A 20,818-nucleotide genomic window follows, 5' to 3' on the forward strand; every position below is an offset into this window, starting at 1 on the left:
GGTAGTTTTGTTCAAGTTGCTTCTAAACACTCCAGAAACACTGATTACCTGATCTCAAACCTCCTTTCCCAGGCAGGATTGCAGCCAGGGGGCCGTGAATGTTGGGGTGAGGCGTGGTTGTGGGGGAACACTAACTCTTCCCCAGGGACCTGGGAAGGGAGATCTAGAGAAAAGCATGGGGAAAAAAATAAAAATAGAAATTTTAAATTGGAGCTATGTGCAGCCTAAATATCGTCTTCCTTTTTACTTTGTAATTTTTTTGATAATATTGTGAGAACTGAAATATCCTTAAAGAATAAGGAGGACTGGTCAAAGCTGACCTTCGAGGGCCACTGATGGCTTTTCCTTTAACAATAGTTCTCAAGGTACCTTCCAGGGTTCGCTGGGCAGCAATATCTTCTTGCAGGATTGTTAAGAGTATATTTCATTCAAAATAATATGTTACACTTAAATTGTACATTAATATGTAGTATAGACATTTTTTTAAACTGAAGTTGAAATGGCCATCCAATTTTGAGTGAATGTATTGGTTCCTTTGGAAGTTTGTTTGTATAAGGTGGTTTTTTGTGTTGTTTTGTTTTGTTTTGTTTTTTTGAGATGGAGTCTCACTCTGTCCCCCAAGGCTGGAGTGCACTGGTGCAATCTTGGCTCACTGCAACCTCTGCCTCCTGGGTTCAAGCGATTCTCCTGCCTCAGCCTCCCAGGTAGCTGGGATTAAAGGTGTGCACCACCACGCGCAGCTAGTTTTAGTAGTGGTGGGGTTTCGCCATGTTGGCCAGGCTGGTATTTCTGTACGTTTTTAAAAGAGAATCGATTTGGAATATAAAAGTAATTGACTCTGAACATAACCACAGTGACCCTGAGACGTTTTGTTTCCACTTTGTCAATCAAACCTTAAAGGAGACCATCCACCCCTTTCCCTTCCCTCAGCTCTGGACTTCTTCCTTTTCCTTTCTGCAAATGAGACTTTCGAGGCTCTGGTGTGAATAAAACTAAAAAACATTCTCTTTGCATTTCTTCCCAGGCAAGGATCTGGAGGTGCTGCGGCACATTAACTTCTTCCCAGAGTCATGGCTGGACCAGGTTACAGCCAACCATTACCACGCAGTGAGTTGCCTGCTCTGCAAGGACACAGTTGTCGAAGTTTATTGCCTCTCTGACTTTGTTTTTTCTGGAGATGTGTTTCACATTTGAAACCTCTAAACCTCTGAGGTCAGGACATATCTGGATCATCTTCCAGGGAAAGTGGGGAGAGCAGTGCCTGGGAAGGAGAGAAGGGAGGAGACCCAGCCTTGGAATCCGGGTAGTTCGAGCTCCCATCATATGCATTTTTGTTCTTGGTACAGATTACCAAATGTTTGGACCAAATTACTCTTCCTCCAGTAATAAATGAGCATGTCCCTCTCTGTGCACCCTCAGCAACATAGGACATTTAAATTTCAAATCACTTTTCTTAGTTGAGAGGGGAACAACGGCGTCTCATTTTTTAACATGCATTTCTTTTATTACTGGTGACTATGAATGTTTTCCATGCGGCATTTCCCCTTTGTGAATTGTCCATGCAAACTGTCGTAGTTCTTATGTGTTTTCAATCTCGCGTTTTTAGAGATGAAGAGGGGCAGTGTGTGAGTTCTGAAGATGTATGAGTCACTAGTTAAAATTCAGTCCTGCTCAACAAATACCTATTGTAATATGCAAGCCACAGTGCTCAGCGCTCCCCGCACCATAGATCTCGACTCCGTGGAAGGAGATGCTTTTCTGCGACATAACTCAGGACCATGCTCTAACAGAGCAGCAGAGGACTGACAGAGAGGGGACAGTCTGTGCAGACATCTCGGGAAGTCCCCACCTTCCTCTTGGTCCTCTGACTCTGCCCACCTCCTTCCTTTTGTCCCCTGCTGCCAATGTCATCCTCTCCAATTCCGCTCCCTCTCCTCCCCAGCCCTCACCTTGGAGCCTCCCGTGAGGGGCCTTGCTTGCTCTTGATTTTGTGACTGTGATCATCTCTGCCCCATGTACACGTTTTATTTCCCATGTGAGACTGCTCAGATACTTTTCTGTCTTCTCCTTGCATCCTCTGAAAGCACTGGACACAGTGCCAGACACAGTAAGTTTTCAATAAATGTCTGTGAACTGAATGAATGGCTGAATGTAAGTCTAGAGGCAAAACTCTTTTTCAAACCTGGTGAGGGGTGCAGGGATCGAGGAAGAGGCACGAAGATGAAGAGAGGCACTCGTGTCCAGAGGATCCCACTGTGGTCAGCTGTGTGCATTTTCCTTTCAGCTGGAGAATGGGGGCGACATGCTCTACCTGAAAGATCTTAACACCCAGGCTGTGAGATTTGGGCTGCTCTTTAACCAGGTACTGAGAACTGTACCCGAACAAGGGGAAGAACTGTTCCTCTCGTGCTTAGTTAAGAACCTTTGGAGGGCAGCCATGATCACTTCTGGCTCCTGGTAGGAAGGTCAGGGGTCCAAAGAGAGAACCACAGGTGTCTCTCCTGCATGGTCATCAGCTCCCAGGAAATAAAATTCACAAGGGAGGGGCCTGGGGTGGGCCATTTAATAATTTCCCCACTAAGAGGACCAGCAGTCCTGGTGGTACTGGAATGGAGGAGTTGCCCTGGGATGTAGGACTTCAATTCTAAAACCAGGAAAGGCCAAGGCAAACTGGGAAGGGTTGGTCTTTCTATTTCCCACAAACACCAACAGTTGCAAACTGGCTCAACAAGAGACTCCATGCCAAGTCCATGTTTAAGCTTATAGGGGTGAACTCAGTCTGGGCAGCTATTTTGATGGATTTCAGAATAAAACTGCAGTGGGTCAAGGAGCTTGATTGCAAGGCATCTTGGCACTTAGTGACCAGGGGAACCTTGGAGTTGGTAGCTCTGCTCCATGCTGGGTTCCCTGTGATGGAAGCAATTCTCCAAGAAATCAGTGATCTCCTTTGATTATTTCAAGGCACCCCCACAGTGATCTCAAAAGAATTCATGTTTCAAGAACTAGGGGTGCTGAATGCATCATCAGAGAGTCCCCTCTGAGTCATCCCCGGAGAGGCTGGCTCAGCCTTTTGGTTGCAGAGACATCGTGCCTAAGTGGGCAGACGGAGATCACAGAGCCAGGACTTCCTGCAAATGCTATGAGTGGCTCTTGGGCCCATCAAATTGAAACAACATGCTTTGTTTCAAAGGTCTATAGACCACAGGTCATCTAAGAACATACCTAACCTATTCTTCACCTCACTAAGGAACATGAAGAGTAAATAATATCGTCACTGTTCAGTAGCTACTACTAAGTCTACTACTAACTTCTACTAACTGTACCAACTGTTTGTAGGGAGACCAAGGAAAGGAGGGTCTAAACCCTCCAGAAACACTGATTACCTGATCTCAAACCTTCTTTGCCAAGCAGGATTGCAGCCAGGGCATGGTGAATGTTGGGGTGAGGCATGGTTTTGGGGGAACACTGTAACTTTTGCAAACTTGATGGGTTCCCAGGGACCTGTGAAGGGAGATATAGGGAAAAGTATGGGGAAAAACATAAAAATAGAAGAAATTTTAAATGGAGCCATGTGCAGCCTAAATATCTTCTTCCTTTTTGCTTTGTAATTTTTTTTGTAGTATTGTGATAACTGAAATATTTTTAAAGAATAAGATGGATCAGTCAAAGCTGACCTTCAAGGGCCACTGATGGCTTTTCCTTTAACAATAGTTCTCGAGGTAGCCTCCAGGGTTCACTGGGCAGTGGTATCTTCTTGCATGATTATTGAAAGTATATTTCATTCAAAATAATATAAATTACAATTAAAAGCATTAATATGTGGTATAGAATTTTTTTTAACTCAGGTTTAAATTGCCATCCAATTTGGAGTGAATTTATTTCAAATTGTTACTAGTAATTACTACTACCAAGGATTTCAGTTTAGCTTTCCCCATGTTTCCTAGGTTAAAATTGCCATTGTATTTTCACTTTCAAATCAGTTGCTGAATAAGTGACGGTTGTTATTGTTGCTATACTTTGTTTTACCATGTCCTCTTGACTTTTTTTTTTTTGAGATGGAGTCTTGCTCTGTCACCCAGGCTGGAGTGCAGTGGCGCAATCTCGGCTCACTGCAAGCTCTGCCTCCCGGGTTCATGCTATTCTCTTGCCTCAGCCTCCTGAGTAGCTGGGACTACAGGTGCCCGCCACCACGCCTGGCTAATTTTTTGTATTTTTAGTAGAGACGAGGTTTCACCACGTTAGCCAGGATGGTCTTGATCTCCTGACCTCATGATCGGCCCGCCTCAGCCTCCCAAAGTGCTGGGATTACAGGTGTGAGCCACCGTGCCCGGCCTTTTTTTTTTTGAGATAGAGTCTTACTCTGTCACCCAGGCTGGAGTGCAGTAACACAATCTCAGCTCACTGCAACATCTGCCTCCCCAATTCAAGTGATTCTCCTACCTCAGCCTCCTGAGTAGCTGGGACTACAGGCACGCGCCACCACGCCTGGCTAATTTTTTTATTTTTTTTTATTTTTTTTATTTTTGGTAGAGATGGGGTTTTGCCACATTGGCCAGGCTGGTCTTGAACTCCTGACCTCAGATGATCTGCCTGCCTCAGCCTCCCAAAGTGCTGGGATTACAGGTGTGAGCCACCACGCCCGGGTGACTTTGAATACTAAATATTTTTCCCCCTTCACTTTGTTGCTTCTCTTTCCCAATTTAGGAGAATACAACTTATTCGAAAACGATTGCTCTATATGGATTCTTCTTTAAGATAAAGGGACTCAAACATGATACTACCTCTTATAGTTTTTACATGCAGGTAAGGATAGAGTGCATGAAAGTTATGCCTCTGAAACAGTTTTTTAGAGTTAGAGTCAATCCATGTTGAATTAATAATAATTGATTCATCATTAATTAGTCATTGACATGAAATGTATTGTAAGTGCTAACCACGCTCATATATGTGATGTCATTTGATTTTTACAACAACCTTGGGAAGTAGGTATTGGTAGCCCATTTAGCAGATGAGGATCTGAAAACTGAGCGTCTTTGTGTTCATATGGACTCTACTGGTAAAGTCAGGATTAGATTCTAGTCTTCTATCTCTACATGTGGAGCTCACTTCATCTTCAATTTATACATACAATTCAGTTATTCTCCCATGAAGATAACTGGTAATGTCCCCAACTGGGAGAGGGGGTAATTTTGTTAAGCTGCAAAGCAGGCTGTGGGCAGGACCCCAGAAAAGTCAGGAGGGTGCTTGACTTCTCCGTAGTGCTCCTGCTGGACTTTAGGAGAGGCAGGAGAATGTCATATTTAGGAGTGGAGAGTCCGCAGGTGAATGGCCTTGCGAGCTATAGGACCTGGGCAAGTGCCAGGAACTCTCCTCTGTGCAGTTTCCTCACCTTTAAGGCAGAGAAGGTAACAGGACATACCTCACCGGATTGTTGTGAGTTTAAATGTGTTCATCTGTGCAGGGTGGCTTGGAACAAGCTTGACACACAAAGCACTATGTGCATTAGGGAAGATGAGGATGATGATGTTGACGATGACAATGACAACTATGATGAAAGATTGCTGTGTTCCACTTAAGATTTGCTTACAAGTCTCTTCTCTAAACTGCAAGCTTTTGAGAGGCCATATCTTATTAATCTTTTTATTACTACTGCCAATCACAGTACCGAGAACATAGAGGAGCTTTATTTTTTTATTTTTCTATATTTTTTGAGATGGAGTCTCACTCTGTCGCCCAGGCTGCAGTGCAGTGGCACAATCTTGGGTTACTGCAACCTCCATATAAAGGGGCTTTAAATGACTGACTGAATAAATGAATGGATAAACGAGTGAATTAATGCATGAATGAAGAAACCAGAGTTTTAGTCCCAGATTTTCCAGTACCTCATATGTCCCCTGGAGCAAGTCATTTCTCTTCCATGGGCCTCAGCTCTTGGTCTCCACTGACTCAGGCATCTCCCTACACAATGAATTCTTCTGGGTGGAAGAGATGAATTATGTGACAGCAACAGTCCAAATGCCCTTATGAGTACTACATTGGTTTTTTAATTCTGGCAAAGGCATCATAAAGCTTGACTTGATGGTGTTTTCCTAGATTGGCCAAAGCCCAGGCCATCAGCCACAGGTTTATGTATGGCGGGGGCTCCAATGACAACTGACTCAGCAGCAGCAACTTTTAGGAGGTGGTGCCAATTGGGAAATGCCCTCTTGCTGCCTGCACACATTATATACCAGGGTCTATATGCCAGGCTCCAGCTTTCCCTAACTCTGGGCCACCCTGATTGCAGTTCCGCCTAAGGTGAATCACTCTCTTTGCAGAGAATAAAGCACACAGACCTGGAATCCCCCTCCGCGGTCTACGAGCACAACCCCGTCAGCCTGCGAGCGGCACGCCTGGTGAAGTATGAGATCAGAGCCGAGGCCCTGGTTGACGGCAAGTGGCAGGAGTTCAGGACAAACCAGATCAAGCAGAAGTTTGGGTTGACCACGTCATCCTGCAAAAGCCATGCAAGTGTTCATGTTGTCTTTTCCTTTATTTCCTTTTTGCTCTTTCTCTCCCCCATCCTTTTGGGGATCACTGGCTTCTAATCTCCAGTGCTCTACACTGAAGATCCCCGGAAAATCTGGCTCAGTTTCTTGAGGATTATCACAGCCTCAAATAATGCTAAAGAGAAATCTCTTCTAGAATGAAAAACCATGGATACAGGTAACTATAACCCAAATCAGACTACCTGATTTGGATCACACCAGATCTATTTTATAAGCATCAAAGGGTATTTTTTTTTTTAGGTGAGGAGGCTCCGTGGAGTGTATTTGTCATCACTACCTCCACTGATGCCTGTGAGTGGCACATTAATTTCCCTGAAATCCACAGCCCAGACCCACCTGCCTCACTCAGGCCCACTGGGGAAGGGCTGGGCCCATCTACCTCAGTAGGTGGTTGCCAGCATCTAGGCAGATCCACTGCCTGGCCTGGCTTCTGACCAGAATAAGACTTTGCTACAAGCCAGTGAGTAATTCCTGGTCCTGACTGCACATCAGAATCACCTGGGGGCCTTATAACTACCAAGGCCAGAGCCCCACCCAGATCACCAGACCAGATAGATACTCCATGGATCGGGCCAGGGTATCAGTATTTTAAAAGCTTCCAGGTTGTTTTCTATGACGTTAGAAATCACAGTAACAATTTCCTTTGTGGGGGTGAGGGAGAGGGGCTGGGAAATTAACTGAGAGAGAACATGAAGGACATTTCTGTGGGGCTGGAAATATTTGGGTTTTTTTGTTCGTTTTGTTTTGTTTTGTTTTTTGAGACGGAGTCTCGCTCTGTCGCCCAGGCTGGAGTGCAGTGGCACAATCTCGGCTCACTGCAAGCTCCGCCTCCCGGGTTCACGCCATTCTCCTGCCTCAGCCTCCTGATTAGCTGGGACTACAGGAGCCCGACACCACACCCAGCTAATTTTTTGTGTTTTTTAGTACAGACAGGGTTTCACCATATTAGCCAGGATGGTCTCGATCTCCTGACCTCGTGATCCATCCACCTCGGCCTCCCAAAGTGCTGGGATGAAATATTTGTCTTGTTCAGGGTGATGGTTACACAGGAGCATTTACTTGGTGAGAATTTATGAAGCTGTCCTCTTCAGATTTGTGCACGTTATTGTGTTTAAGTTATTCCTAATTTATTGGCAGTTTATTTCAAATAACCTCTGCAGGTTATTCTGATGTGCAACCATAGTTGAGAGCCAGCATTTTCTACAACTGTTAGTCCTTCCTCTTTCCCCTTCTGGGGGTCAATTGTGTTTATCCTAAAAGTCACATTCACTTTGTTTTTTTTCATGTTTTAGACCTTGAAAATCCAAACTGTGGGCATGCCAATCTATGTAAGTTTTGCGTTCATCTTCCCAGCATCTTGACAGTTTCCAGAAGAATCTATGGGATTTTCCCCTCACTGGTCTGCATAAAAGAAAATAAAATGACATAAAAGGGAGCACTCAAGCATTCCGTTGCCTTTCCTAGTTCGTTATCGTCTTGTTCGAACTTTTGTCCACATTTGTATCATTTGAGGGTGGAACGTGCCAGACCCGAGAGTGCATTTTACCAGCCCTGCCCCACAGAACCCTGAGTCCAGCCCTGACTTTTTGCCCTCTCCCAGCACCAGGGAAGCAACAGCAGTGGCAACAAACTGCAGCCAGGAGCATGGAGGACTTCCCCTAGATGCAGCTCTGCCTGCTACACAGAACAACATGCCTGCCAATCGTCCCTGGCAGTTTGGGCTCAGACAGAACAAGAGGTAGGAGGGGAAGGAAGTGATTCTTAAGTACAGAGTGACTTATTTATTATCCCACCTTTAAAACTGAAGCTCTGCAGTTTGGAAAGAGAGAAGTAGAGAGCCTTCCTTCCCACTTTATTTATTTTCTATTGCAGTGTCACAAAGGACCACAAATTTAGTGACTTAAAACAACACATTGATTACTTCAGTTTTCATGGTTGAGGAATTCAGGGGTAGCTTCACTGGGACCAATACTCAGGGCCTCATGAGACTATGGTTTAGTGGCAGGCAGGCTGTCTTCTCATCTGAAGAGATGGCCGGGAGAATTCATGTCCGAGCGCGTTCAGGTTGTTGGCAGATTCATTTTCTTGCAGCTGTATGACCAAGGGCCCCGGCTGCTACCGGGGTAGAGAGAAGGCTGCGCAGGCCCCAGTGGCCCCCTGCAGTTCCCTGCCATGTGACTCTCTACAGACATTTCAAATCATGGCTATTTGCTTCTTCAAGGCCAGCAGAAGAATCTCTCACTCTAGTCTGCTAAGGTAGCATCTTATATAATGTAAGGTAATCATAGGAGTGGCAGCCCCTCCCCTCTGCCCTACTCTCTGGACTAGAAGGAAGTCACACGCTCCACCCACACCCAAGGGGAGAGAATTATACAAGGGGTCACCTGAGGGTGTGTCCACCACACTGTATTACCCATTGTCTTTGGAAAAGTGATGGAGAGTCGATGACGCTCTGCAGACAATGAGGTGGATAAGTTTAGTCTAATAATCACCTTAGAGTCAGACACAGCTGAGGGAGCCTCCTTCCCAGCAGAGGAATCTGTGCAGTCTGACCTGGCAGGGAGGCGCAAAGGAACTGGGTGTTGGGAGCCTGTTGGCAGGTTCTCCCTGCCCTTCCCCAAGCCCTGTTTCCCAGGCTGCCTCACCAGCTTGCTTCCGGCCATGTCCAGTCAATGAGAGGTGGAGATGGGAGCTTGGAAGAGAGAGAACAGGAGAGGCCTGGGTAGTTTGTACCCTCTGGGCTCAGAGGATGTTTTCCAGCAGTAACTGTGTCTCCTTCCTCCGCTGCCCAGCTTGTGCCCCAGCTCATGCCCATAGCCTCCTGCCAGGGTTTCAGCACCCATCAAAGGTCCCTGCTTCTGGTTCTGATACCACCTCGTCCCTGTGTCCCTCCAGGCTCTGGGGCAGTGAGGACTTCCTTCACTGCAGTCTCTGGGTCGTCTCATTCCCTGCTTAGCTTCTTGAGTTTTACTTCATCTGGGAAGCAGTTCTCTGTATTATATTGATTCTGTTTGAAACCCCTAGAGTAGTTTATGTTTCCAGGTTAGTCCCTAATGTAAAGGGTTTTGGTGAGTTGGCAGGTGTGGCTCAGTGGGGTGGATGATTGGATAACACCGCCTCAATGATTCTTCCCATCCCCGCCGGGCGGGGTCTAGGGTGAGGCAAGCGAGGCACTTGCTCGGGCATATAACCTAAAGGGGCACCGAAATACTTAGTAATACAGATAAATAGTATTTTAATTCAATGTTTTAAAAAACCAAAATCAACCCACACAAATTTATGATAGAGCTTGGTGAATTGTCATGAGGTGAACACACCCATATAACCAGCACCCAGATCAAAAACAAAAAGAACATAACCAGCACCCCAGACACCCCCAGTGGACCCCCCAAGGTGAATACAACACCGACTTCCATCTCCATGAATTAGTTTGGCCCTTTAGTTTGAATATCTTACAAACAATCTGACAGTGCACACTCTTTCATGCCTGCATGCTTTTGTTCCACATCACATTTAAGAGATTCATCCAGGTTTTCACCGGGAGATGTAGTTTATTTTCAAATAACATGATGGTTTCACTTTTTTACTTTTTAAAAACTAAATGTTACTTCAATAAAATAATACATGTTGTCACAGAAAAGTGAGAAAATACAAAGAAGAAAATCAAACAGCCTGGGACTGCTGACACTGAGATGTTTGGTAGGCGACCTTCCAGGAGGAATTTTAGGTGCATTTATAGTTTTCTTTCCATTTAAAATGGGATTTGCAGTTCAGAGCCTCATTCTTCTCTTGAGAGAGCTAAACAGGATGGCAGGGTGTAGTGGCTCATGCCTGTAATCCCAACACTTTGGGATGCTGAGGTGGGTGGATCCCTCGAGCCCAGGAGTTCAAGACCAGCTTGGGCAACATGGCAAAACCCCATCTCTACAAAAGACATAAAACTCAGCCGGGCATGGTGGTGCGTAGCTGTAGTCCCAGCTACTTGAGAGGCTGGGGTGGGAGGATCATTTGAGCCCAGGCAGTTGAGGCTGTAGTGAGCTGCGGTTGTGCCACTGCACTCCAGCCTGGGCAACAGAGCAAAACCCTGTCTCAATTAAAAAAAAAAAAAAAAAGAAAGAAAAAAAAAGCAGGGAATGCGGGGGAAGTTAAACAGGATAACAGGATGATTTCTTTCATAGCGAGCACAGTGTTTGCGGAGGAAGGAGATGGTGTATTTGTTTCACCTTCAAATTGCGGGGCATCAGAAAAGTCACTTGTCATTTACCTTCCATGACTGTCATTTTCTTATCTATAAAAGGGACATAAACTCACCCCTCTGCCTCCCTCTCAGGGGCTGTGAGCCCCGCAGGCAGCACTGTATGTAAGGCCTCTTTATGGACCAGTCCCTGTGCAGACGCCTGGGGGCTTGGTGTTACTGGCTCAAGAAAAAATGCAACCTTGTGGCATTTTACCACAGTTCTGTAGGATAACAGGGATGACAAGAACTAAAAACACTGACAAGCAAATCTGCAGATGTCTAAGAGAGGAGAGGTTGTTTGGAAGCGTCTCTGAAACATGAATGATTGCCTGGTCTCTAGGGGAAACAACTGTTAGGTATTTGAAATACGTAAACTCATGCGCCAGGAGTTTGCAAGAGTGGGAGAAACTTGCCAAGGAGCGATGCCAAAAATGTGTCTGTAAGGTGAGCAGTAAAGCAGAGTGGGGAATGTTAGGGAGGGGCTGGGGTGGGCAGGAGGAAGGCAGCCCCAAAACCTGGGGTGGGGCTGGGGTGGCAGGAGGAAGGCAGCCCCAAAACCTGGGGTGGGGCTGGGGTGGCAGGAGGAAGGCAGCCCCAAAAGGAAAAGGGAAGGATTGAAGGATTGGGCTGCCTCCCCTTCCTCTTGGGCAACAGGAAGGTACTAGAGACAGTAGGACTTGGGGTGTCAGGGAGGGGCCCTGTGATGTCATTTCCACCTCCTAATTGTACAAGGGGGAAATGGAGCCCCAGCAAGGTGGAGTAATGATTCTGGTGGGAAAATGCTTGGTAAGCACCGTCTCACTGAATCCTCCCGACCCCATGAAGTGGTGTATTTTCCATGTCTGATAAGAAGGAAGCTGAGGCCGGGCATGGTGGCTCACACCTGTAATCTCAGTACTTTGGGAGGCCAAGGTGGGTGGATCACTTGAGGTTAAGAGTTCAAGACCAGCCTGGCCAACATGGTGAAACCCTGTCTCTACTAAAAATACAAAAATTAGCTGGGTGTGGTGATGCGTGTCTGTGATCCCGGCTACTTGGGAGGCTGAGGTGGGAGGATTGCTTGAACCAGGAAGGTGGAGGTTGCAGTGACCTGAGATTGCACCACTGCACTCCAGTCTGGGCGCAGAGAAAGTAAAGTAAATTTATTCATCCAAGGCTCCTCAGTGTGGCAGAGTTGGGAGTCCAGCTCAGGCCTGGCCACAGGCCTATCTGTTTCTATTTCCCCTGATGGCCCACTGAGAAGAGTGGAAATGTTTTAGGGTGTTTCATTCAAGTATTTCTTGAACACCTATCTGTTTAAAAGCAATGTGCACGGAGCATATGCTGCGCGCCTGGCTGCGGTGTGCAGGGTGTGCCTCATATGATATCTCATTCGATTATGATGGGGACTTGAGCAGGGGCAAGGGTGGGAGAGTGGCACGTACCTGGGCCTGGAAGGATGAGGGGCTGTCCTTGTAGGTGGGGATGGAGGGAAACGGTACACAGGTGGTGTTCCAGCCTCATGGCTCTAGGACCGAATACGCATCTGAATTACCTGGGACTTTGTGCTTGCGCAGATCCTGGGCCCCGGCTGAGAGAGGCTGATTTTGAAGTCTGAGAGACACTCAGAAATCTGCACTATAACAGGCTTCCTGGGGGATGCTGATGCAGGGTGTCTGTGGATCACACCCAGAAACTGATCTGTGTGTCAATTCCACAGCAGGGTTTCTTACTGTGCTCCATACACCCAATTGTCTTCCTTACCCAGTGCCAAAACAAAATCCAAACAATAACAAAAAACCTGTGAATTGATTTCACCACACTGGCTGATTCGAAACAAAGCAAAACTGATTTCCTAGAATATGAAATAAACAGAACTTAGTAATGAGGCCCCTCCTGTGGGTGAGCCATAATTCACAGTCCACCCCTTTCCACTAGGGGGCATGATCCACCTCAAAAATTTTAGTGGCAAAAATTTGCAACCTAAAAACTCGTTTTACAGCAGGGAGTCCCCTTGCTTTGTGGTTGAAAGTGGAGCTGTACGTCCTGGGAGAGGCTCTGTTTATCCAAACATCCACAGTATGCACATCATAAAATCTCTGAACTTGAGAAGTGTTAGTCCTGAGACAAAAAAATCTTAAAATAATTTTACAAGCTTTTCTTACAAGGGAGAAATTCGTAGAGATTCAAGGGAGAACTTGAATTTTAAAGCCCAAAGTCCCAATGCCCAAAGCAGTGGCCATGAGCACTGGTTAACGAAACATCTTATGTGCCATGTCTGAAACGCCTCGTTCACTTCTCCTGATGCCCTTCTGGCTCACCTACTAGCCGCTCACCTCCTATCCCCTCCCCTCCAACGGGGGAGATGGCCCTGGACTCATTTGGTGCACACCAAGTCTTTCGGGTTCTAGAGTACAACTGACCTGGGTTTGAGTCTCAGCGCTGCCCCTTATCAGCTGTATGGCCTTAGGCAAGCCATCTAACCTCTCTGAGCCTCAGAGACTGATCTGAGATAGGCAATCAAACTCATGGTAAAAATTAAATAAGTTGATGTTTTTTGTAAAGCACCTACCACATAATACGTGCTTTATACAATTTATTCCTTATTTTTTCACCCTTATTGCTTGGAGTCAGGGAGTACTTGTTGAAGGTCAAAATGGTTGCTGTGCAATCTTGGGACAGTCCCTTTTCTTTCTCTGGGCCTATTTCCCTTTATGCAAAATGAAAAGGTTGACCCAGGTGCTCTCTGCAGTCTTTCCAGCTGCAATCATCAGATTCTCAAATTCTGTGAATACGGAAGAACAGATATGAGTTGTTGAGCCTGTGAACCAGAAGGAGGAGGATCTGGGGAAAGGAACTGTATTATTTTCCCGTGGGCTCATCAGAATGGGAATGAATTGGAAAGAGTAGGAGAAGGTTTTTCCTCGCCCCTCTTTATAGGGTTTTGCATCCTGGAGACTGGTGCGTCTTGTTATACCGGGGAGGAGAGAGTTTGTTCTTGCTCTTGTAAGCCTAGGCTACTGTTTGGGGTTCGCCAAGCTGTTGGGGAGAAGAGTGAGCTTCCCAGGGATGACCTGGGTACCAGAAGTCCCAGGCCCTGCTTGCACACGGGGGTAGGTGTAGGATATGGGGAATTGGGCCTCTGGGCCCTGAGGCCTTGAGAGCTGGCGGGTATAGAAGGAGTTCTCCTGGAGGAGAGAGAGACGGAAGAAACCTCTGTGAGACAGACCCTGAGGGCAGCACCAGCCAACCGAACTTCCCGCAATGATGGGAATGTCCCATATCTGCTCCATCCGATGTGGTATCCGATGTGGTAGCCGTTAGTCATGCGTGGCCTTTGAGCACTTCAAATGTGGCTGGAGCCAACTGAGAAACTGAATTTTCAATTTTATTTCATTTTAATTCATTTAAATTTAAATTGCCATAAGCTTAAGTAGAAGAAGCAAGGTAACAACAGCACCCAACATGAAACCAGAACTGGATGCTTCCTGGCTTTGCAGACTCTCTAGGGTTCCGAGCCTCTCAGTCTCTTCCCAGGCCCCCGACGAGTGGAGCCTCAGTGGCAGGCCGTGCCCATGCCTGAGGCTCAGCCTGAGGCCACCTCAGACTTCTTTCTGGAGAAAGTCGTGCTGCGGAAAAGGAAGGTTCCCATGCTGGGGAAGCGGAGTTCAGCTCTGTATTGATATTATTCTTATCTTGCTCCTTCTACTTGCGCTAACCACTTAAATTTAAATAAATTAAAATGAAATAAAATTTAAAATTTCACTCTTTGTCACTCTAGCCATGTTTCTTTCTTTCTTTCTTTCTTTCTTTTTTAACTCCTCCTTGCAGAGGAGCGCTAACTCACAGGCGGTGTGCCCAGAGTCGGCCAAGCCGCGTTTCAAGTGCTCCGTGGACTCAATGGCTAGTGGCTGCCCTGTGGGCTTGGCACATAGGACAAAGGGCTCCTATGGCTGCTCCTCATGACTTTGAGCTTTGTGACTTTGAATGAGTCATGTGACCTTTGTGCTTTCATTCCTTGACTTTACTCACACCACAGATTTACAGTGAGCTGCTGCAGGCCAGGCTTCGGGTGAGGTTGTGAAGGTGAACAAAACACACAGTCTCCGCCATCTCAGAGCCTACAGTGTGTGGGGAAAGACAGTTATTAGTGGAATATGCACTAAAGAATGCCTGGGTGCCCTGAAGAGCACAGTTGCCTGGAGCACAGTTTCCAGAGAGCATAAAGCAAAGAAAGCTGACCTAGATCCTGGTGTGGGGGTCAAGGCCCAAGGAGAGCCCTCCCAGGGGAAGCAACGCTTACACAGAGAGCTGAAGTCGGAGTGGGAATTGAAACAGGTTTAGGTGAGGATGTAGAGAAACGACTACTCATATGCTGCTAGTGGGAGGGTGAAATGGTGCAGCTGCTTTGGAAAACTGGTGGCTCCTCAAACAATTAACGTACAGTACCATGTGACCCAGCAATTCTCCCCTCTAGTTACATACCCCAGAGAAAATGAAAATGTATGCCCGCCCAGAAACGTGAACACGAATGTTCGTAGCAGTATTATTCACAATAGGCAAAACATGGAAATTAGCCAGGAGTGATGGCGTGCACCTGCAAAAGGGGTGAGGCGCCTGTAGAAAGGGGGTTGGCTCATGCCTGTAGTCCCAGCTGCTTGGGAGGCTGAGGTGGGAGGATCACTTGAGCCCAGGAAGTGGAGTCTGCAGTGACCCATGATCACACTACTGGACTCCAGCCTGGGTGACAGAATGAGACCGTCCTTTACAAAAAATAAAATAAAATGCTCACTCTGGTAGCAGATATACTAAAATTGGAATGATACAGAGATTAGCATCACCCCTGCAAAAAGATGACATACAAATTTGTGAAATGTTCCATGTTTTTAATAAACTTTTTAAATTAAAAAAAAAGTAAAAGAAAATGAAAAAAAGAGAAATGGAAACAACCTAAATGTCCATCAGTGGATGCATGGATAAACAAAGTGTGGTCTATCCATGCAATAGAACATTACTCAGCCCTAAAAAGGAATGTAGGACTGGCACGTGCTACATGGATAAACCTTAAAAAGATCATGCTAAGTGAAAGAAGGCAGTCACAGAAAAACACGTATTATATAACTCCATTCATATGAAATGTCCAGAGGAGGAATGTCTACAGACAGAAAGTAGATTCGTGGTTGCTTAGGGCTGGAAGATAAGAGGATGGCCACTAAAGGGCACAGGGTTTCCATTTCAGGTGATGAAAATATTTTAAAATTGAACAATGGTGATGGTTGGACAACTCTGTGAATATGCTGAAAACCACTAAACTGTACACTTAAGTGGGCGAATTGTATGATACATTAATTCTATCTCAATAAAACTGGGGTTTTTTTGAAAAAAAAAAGGAGGAATTGGGGGCTCAGGAGAAGATTCAAGCCCAGACAACATGTGAAAGTGAGCCTGGTACCTTTAAAAAACACGAGAGAAGGCCCCAGTGGGCAGAGCCAGCAGAGCCAGCAGCAGAGGCTGGAGATGTGGGCAGCTGGGACATCCCTGGATTTTGGTCTCTTTCTCAAGACCACCTAGTATTCAAGAGTTTCAGGCCTGGGGCCACCCTGATGAAACCTGGGTTTTGAAAAAGTTTTTCTAGATGCTGTTTGTCAGCAGAGGTGAGGGGGGCTTGGGCAAGAATGCCAGGTGTCAACATGGTGTGGGATGTGTTGTGGGTGAGCAATGACTATCTGGACCAGTGATGCAGGGGTAAAAGAATTTACCAAGACAGTTGTAGATAATGAAAGGCAAATTTACTAGAGAAAGTATGAAACTATGTAGTGAGAAGGCAATGGGCAGGCCAGCAGAAGAGGAGCTGACTGCAAGGAAACAAAGGCTGGCTGGAGATTTTATAGAATAATGCTTATGCTATATGCCGAAGAGGGCTTTGTGCAATACTAGTAATGCAAGATTGCAGTGAGCCAACTTGCAGGTGTCTGGTGATAAGCTGGGTGCACGAGGGGTACCTGTTCTGGGCCATGAAGAAAGGCAGATTTGCTGCTTACCTGCCTCTTCTTTTTGCTTTCCTTTGCTCCCACCAGCCTGACTCCTTTTCCCTAATTAGGACTCGACAGGAGGACAGGCTGGGAGAAATGTAGAGCCCCTGCCCTCTCCCAGAGAGGGAGGGAGGATCCCTTAACTTCCCTGCATGATTCCTCAACTTGCCCTGGTCCTGAGTTACCACTGAGGGGTGTGACTGTGGCCCCTTGGGGCAGAAAGCTCCTCTGCTATCACATATCACAAAGTGGTTGCACCAGTTTGTTTAAAGGCACACATTCCCAAAGGACACTGGCTGGTGGCAGTATAAATTGGCACTGCCTTTCTGAGATCAGTGTGGCAGCATATTAGAAAAGATCTTAGGATGTTAATTACTGTGGTAGATGATGATAATGATGGCTCCGGTGAATCACACCTCCCTGTGTCCACACCCCTTGGCTTTGCAGTGCCACCCAAAAACAGATGGAGTCTATTTCTACATCCTCTTGAGTCTGGGTTGGCCCTGGGGCTTGCTTTGGCCAACAGAGTGTGGCAGAAGTAACATGGTAGCATTCAGTAGTTTGGAGCTCAATGTGCCTTGCAGCTTCTGCTCTGGCCTCTTGGAGTCTTGGGACCGTGTAGTGCAGGGGCCTCTATTAACCTGCTGGAGGGAATGTGGCCATGTGGAGGAGAACCTCAGCCCGACCACCAGCCCCAACTGCCAGACATGTGAGTAAGGCCATCTGGAACCTTCTAGCCCAGTCGACGCTCCTGTGGAATGCAGCCTCATGAGTGACTCCAGAAGAAACCCTGCAAAGGATTTCTTCAGCCAACCCTCAGAATCATAAGAAGTAATTAATTGTTGTTTTAAATCACTAAGTTTGGGGGTGGTTTATTACCTTGCAAGAGCTAACTGAAATACATACCTTTTGAATTAAGCAAATCCACTTTAGTAATTTATACTTAGAAAATAAAAATCCAGAAAATAACCCATGATTTAGGTACAAAGGCATTCCTTATAGCATTGTTTGTAATACAAAGCATCAGCGTGATTTTAGGTGCCTAACAGTAGGAATTAAACAGAATAGTATTAATTCTATTTAGTATTAATACTATTAATTAATTAATAGTATAATTAAACAGAATAATATTTTTAAATAAATTATTTAAAAATAATTTAAAAATTAAACAATTTTTTAAAGTATGCAAATATGATCTATTAAAATATGCATATTCTAAATATATTTTAATGAAATTGATGGGTCCAAAAGCATATGCAACTTTGATCTGATAGTATAAAATCGCTCTCTAATGTGGATGTGATAATTCATCTTCCTCCCAACACTGAGGAACCTTGCTGCTGCTTTCTGTCGCTGTTGCTGGTGGTAAAGGGCCCTTGACTGACACATTTGAGAGGCTGGTCAATCCGTGCACAGAGCTGATGTGAGTTAAGGCAAAGGAAGCTTCAACCTTTATTTCACTTAGCAGGATTCCCTGGTTTCTTGGCCACCCAGAGATACCTTCTTGGGACTCATTTCTCACCCAACCGAAGGGGCCTGATGTGCTCCTGGACTCCTTTAAGGAGAGAGAAACTTTGGGTGCAGCATCACGAATTGTAAGCAGGAAGCCAGGCTTCTGAGAGTCAGATGGAACTGCAGCTGGGAGCAGGGGGGTTGTCATTTGTCTGCCCTGAGCCACCAGAAAGGGTTCAGTGAGTCTTGAACACAGTGATTAACTTCTCTTTAATCTACGCGTCACTGCACAGCACAGCCAATTGCTTGGCTTCCCCAAGAAGAGTCATGAGTCACTCAATGTCTTACTGTGGACTGAGCACGTTTTATTCCAAGCAGGTGCGACTGTTCCTGTATGTGCCTTTGAGATACCTAGGAAATGAATAATGCTTGTTGTCCCCCTCCAACACCAACTGAACATTGAATCAATAGTTTACTATTTTAGTAACAAGTGAATATTGCTCTAAGACTATTTTTTTTTGCTTGTTCAGTGGCAGGGAGATAGGTTCCCATTTCTTTTCCTGGCTGTTGGGTCACGGCTGAGGGTCCCTGGGATGTGGGGCATCTCCGTAAGTAACAGGAAGTATATTAACTCGTGGGTTAATTGAGAAAATCATTGACGAAACCACATGAGTGTGTGCTGTGCAAGCCACCCTTGGACTGCCATAGAGGCCAGGGATAGGGAGGGAAAATTGGACCCAGCTGTGGCCTGCTTAGCTCTTTTCTTCCAATGTGGGTCACTCCTTGAACTAGGACAGTCTGCAGGTGTTCCCATTGTGCTCAGACAAACACTCAACTCTTAACCCTTGAAAGAAAGAAGTAGGAACAAAGGCCTGCTCGGGCATGTTGGAGACGCAGAAATTGTGGAGGGAAAAGCAGCAGGCCCTTTTCACATGGTGGCTGCCTTATCCTCTCTTACTCTATTATTCAATCTGTTCAACTTAGTTAAGAACCTATAGATCTAGATTCTACCCCCTCCTTCCCTACCGCTCTCTGGCTGGGTGACTTTTGGCAAATTTTCTATCTTTTCTGAGCCTCAGTTTCTCATCCTCACAGAACCATTGTGAACACAAAATGAGGGGCAGAATGGGGACATGTGATAGGCAGAATAATGGCCCCAAAGACATCCATGCTCCAATCCCCAGAACCTGTGAAAGTTAGCTTATGTGACAAATGGAGCTCTGCAAATATGATGAAGTTAAGGATTTTGAGATGGGAAAATGATCCTAGATTATCCAGGTGGGCCCAATATACTCAAGGGGTCTTTATAAGAGGGAGGCACACACTCAGAGAGGCAGAAGGCAATGAGACTACCGAAGCAGAGATGGGAGTGATGTGGTCACAAGCTGGGGGATGCAAGCAGGCCCTAGAGGAACAGACTCTTCCCTAGAGTCTTGGAAGCAGCCAGCCCTGCTGACCTTGACTTTAGCCAAGTGAAACTGATTTCGGACTTCTGGCCTCCAGAACTGTAAGAGAATAAATTGGTATTATTTTAAGCCATCAAGTTTGTGATTTGTTACAGCAGCTGCAGGAAACTAATGCAGGCTGATTTGTAAAGTCCTCCTGTGAAAATGGAAGAATCTCCTGTAATGTAGCCAGAGCCAGGTGAGGCCCAAAGGGGTGGGTGTGCCTGATAAGCCAGGAACGTGTCGGCCTGCAGGTGTCCATTTGCATGAGCTTATTTGCAGGGTGCTGCCTGTGAGGCTGGATTATGCCTGCTGCCTGACCCTGCCTGGTCACCCAGATATGAGCCCAAGCCCAGTGAGGAGAGACTCCATGGACAGAGATGAAGGAACTGTTCTCCAAAGGACTCTGACAGCTTGTGGGTACAAGCTGTGCTGCTTTGGGGCCCAAATGACAGGTGAGACGTGGAAGGGGGCAGGGACATTTGTTCCATGTCTGCTGCACACTTTATGGCATGGCTACAGCCGAATAGACACCACCTGATGTGTTCTGACACCCTGAAGGCTACAGACATCTCAAGACCACTAGCCGACCTCAATCTTGATCACTGCCCAGGTGGCAGTGGAGAAATGTCTTCCTGCAGGCAGCAGGCAGCACCAAGAGGTTTGAGCCAGAGATATGACGCTCCCCTGAAGATACCATTGCAGGTGGTTAAGCAAAAGCCACTGGCATTTGGATTAATGTGTGTTGGTGCCCACCCACAGATAAGGCCTTGGGACCCCCAGGCCACTGCAGGGCCTGCTTTTGGCATCCACCAAGGTTTCTCTCTGGGACATCTGTTCCCTATGGACCCACTGACCTGAGTCCCCAGCACAGACATGACCACACCTCCCATTTTGTAAGGAAATCATGTATGATTCTCTGGGACAAATGCTTTCCAGTTCTTATTACTCCTCCCTACCGCAACACATATTCTGAATCCACCTGGAGAGCCACGAAACTCGATGGCAAGTGGCAGGCCAGATGCCACCTGGCTTCTCCTTCTGGCCCTGTGTCTTCACTCTATCTTATTTTCTTGCTTCTTGCCACTCTCTAGACTGATCTTGCTCATTTCTGGCTTGTTCATC

The 20,818-nt window shown here is 46.3% G+C and overlaps 1 protein-coding gene and 1 non-coding gene across 5 annotated transcripts in view; both read left to right on the plus strand.

Annotated features, from left to right (window-relative positions):
• Positions 1–7,993, plus strand: part of BTBD16 (BTB domain containing 16) — a 65,286-nt gene extending 57,293 nt beyond the window's left edge. For 2 of the 4 annotated variants that reach the window (XM_003825667.5, XM_008951010.3), the window contains exons 12-16: positions 1,025–1,107; positions 2,285–2,362; positions 4,705–4,803; positions 6,318–6,506; positions 7,841–7,993. In XM_003825667.5, the coding sequence (XP_003825715.1) occupies positions 1,025–1,107; positions 2,285–2,362; positions 4,705–4,803; positions 6,318–6,506; positions 7,841–7,909 (518 nt within the window). In that variant the 3' untranslated portion in view covers positions 7,910–7,993. The remainder of the gene's footprint in view (positions 1–1,024; positions 1,108–2,284; positions 2,363–4,704; positions 4,804–6,317; positions 6,507–7,840) is intronic. The other 2 variants (XM_055093415.1, XM_055093414.1) reach the window with 2 other exon arrangements.
• A 7,555-nt stretch (positions 7,994–15,548) lies between these two features.
• LOC112441034 (U6 spliceosomal RNA) lies at positions 15,549–15,652 on the plus strand. The gene has a single exon (XR_003029017.1). It is a non-coding gene; the product is annotated as a U6 spliceosomal RNA (small nuclear RNA).
• Positions 15,653–20,818: the final 5,166 nt, after the last annotated feature.

This window comes from Pan paniscus, chromosome 8 (assembly GCF_029289425.2).
Source record: "Pan paniscus chromosome 8, NHGRI_mPanPan1-v2.0_pri, whole genome shotgun sequence".
In the NCBI taxonomy this organism is placed as follows: Eukaryota; Metazoa; Chordata; class Mammalia; order Primates; family Hominidae; genus Pan; species Pan paniscus.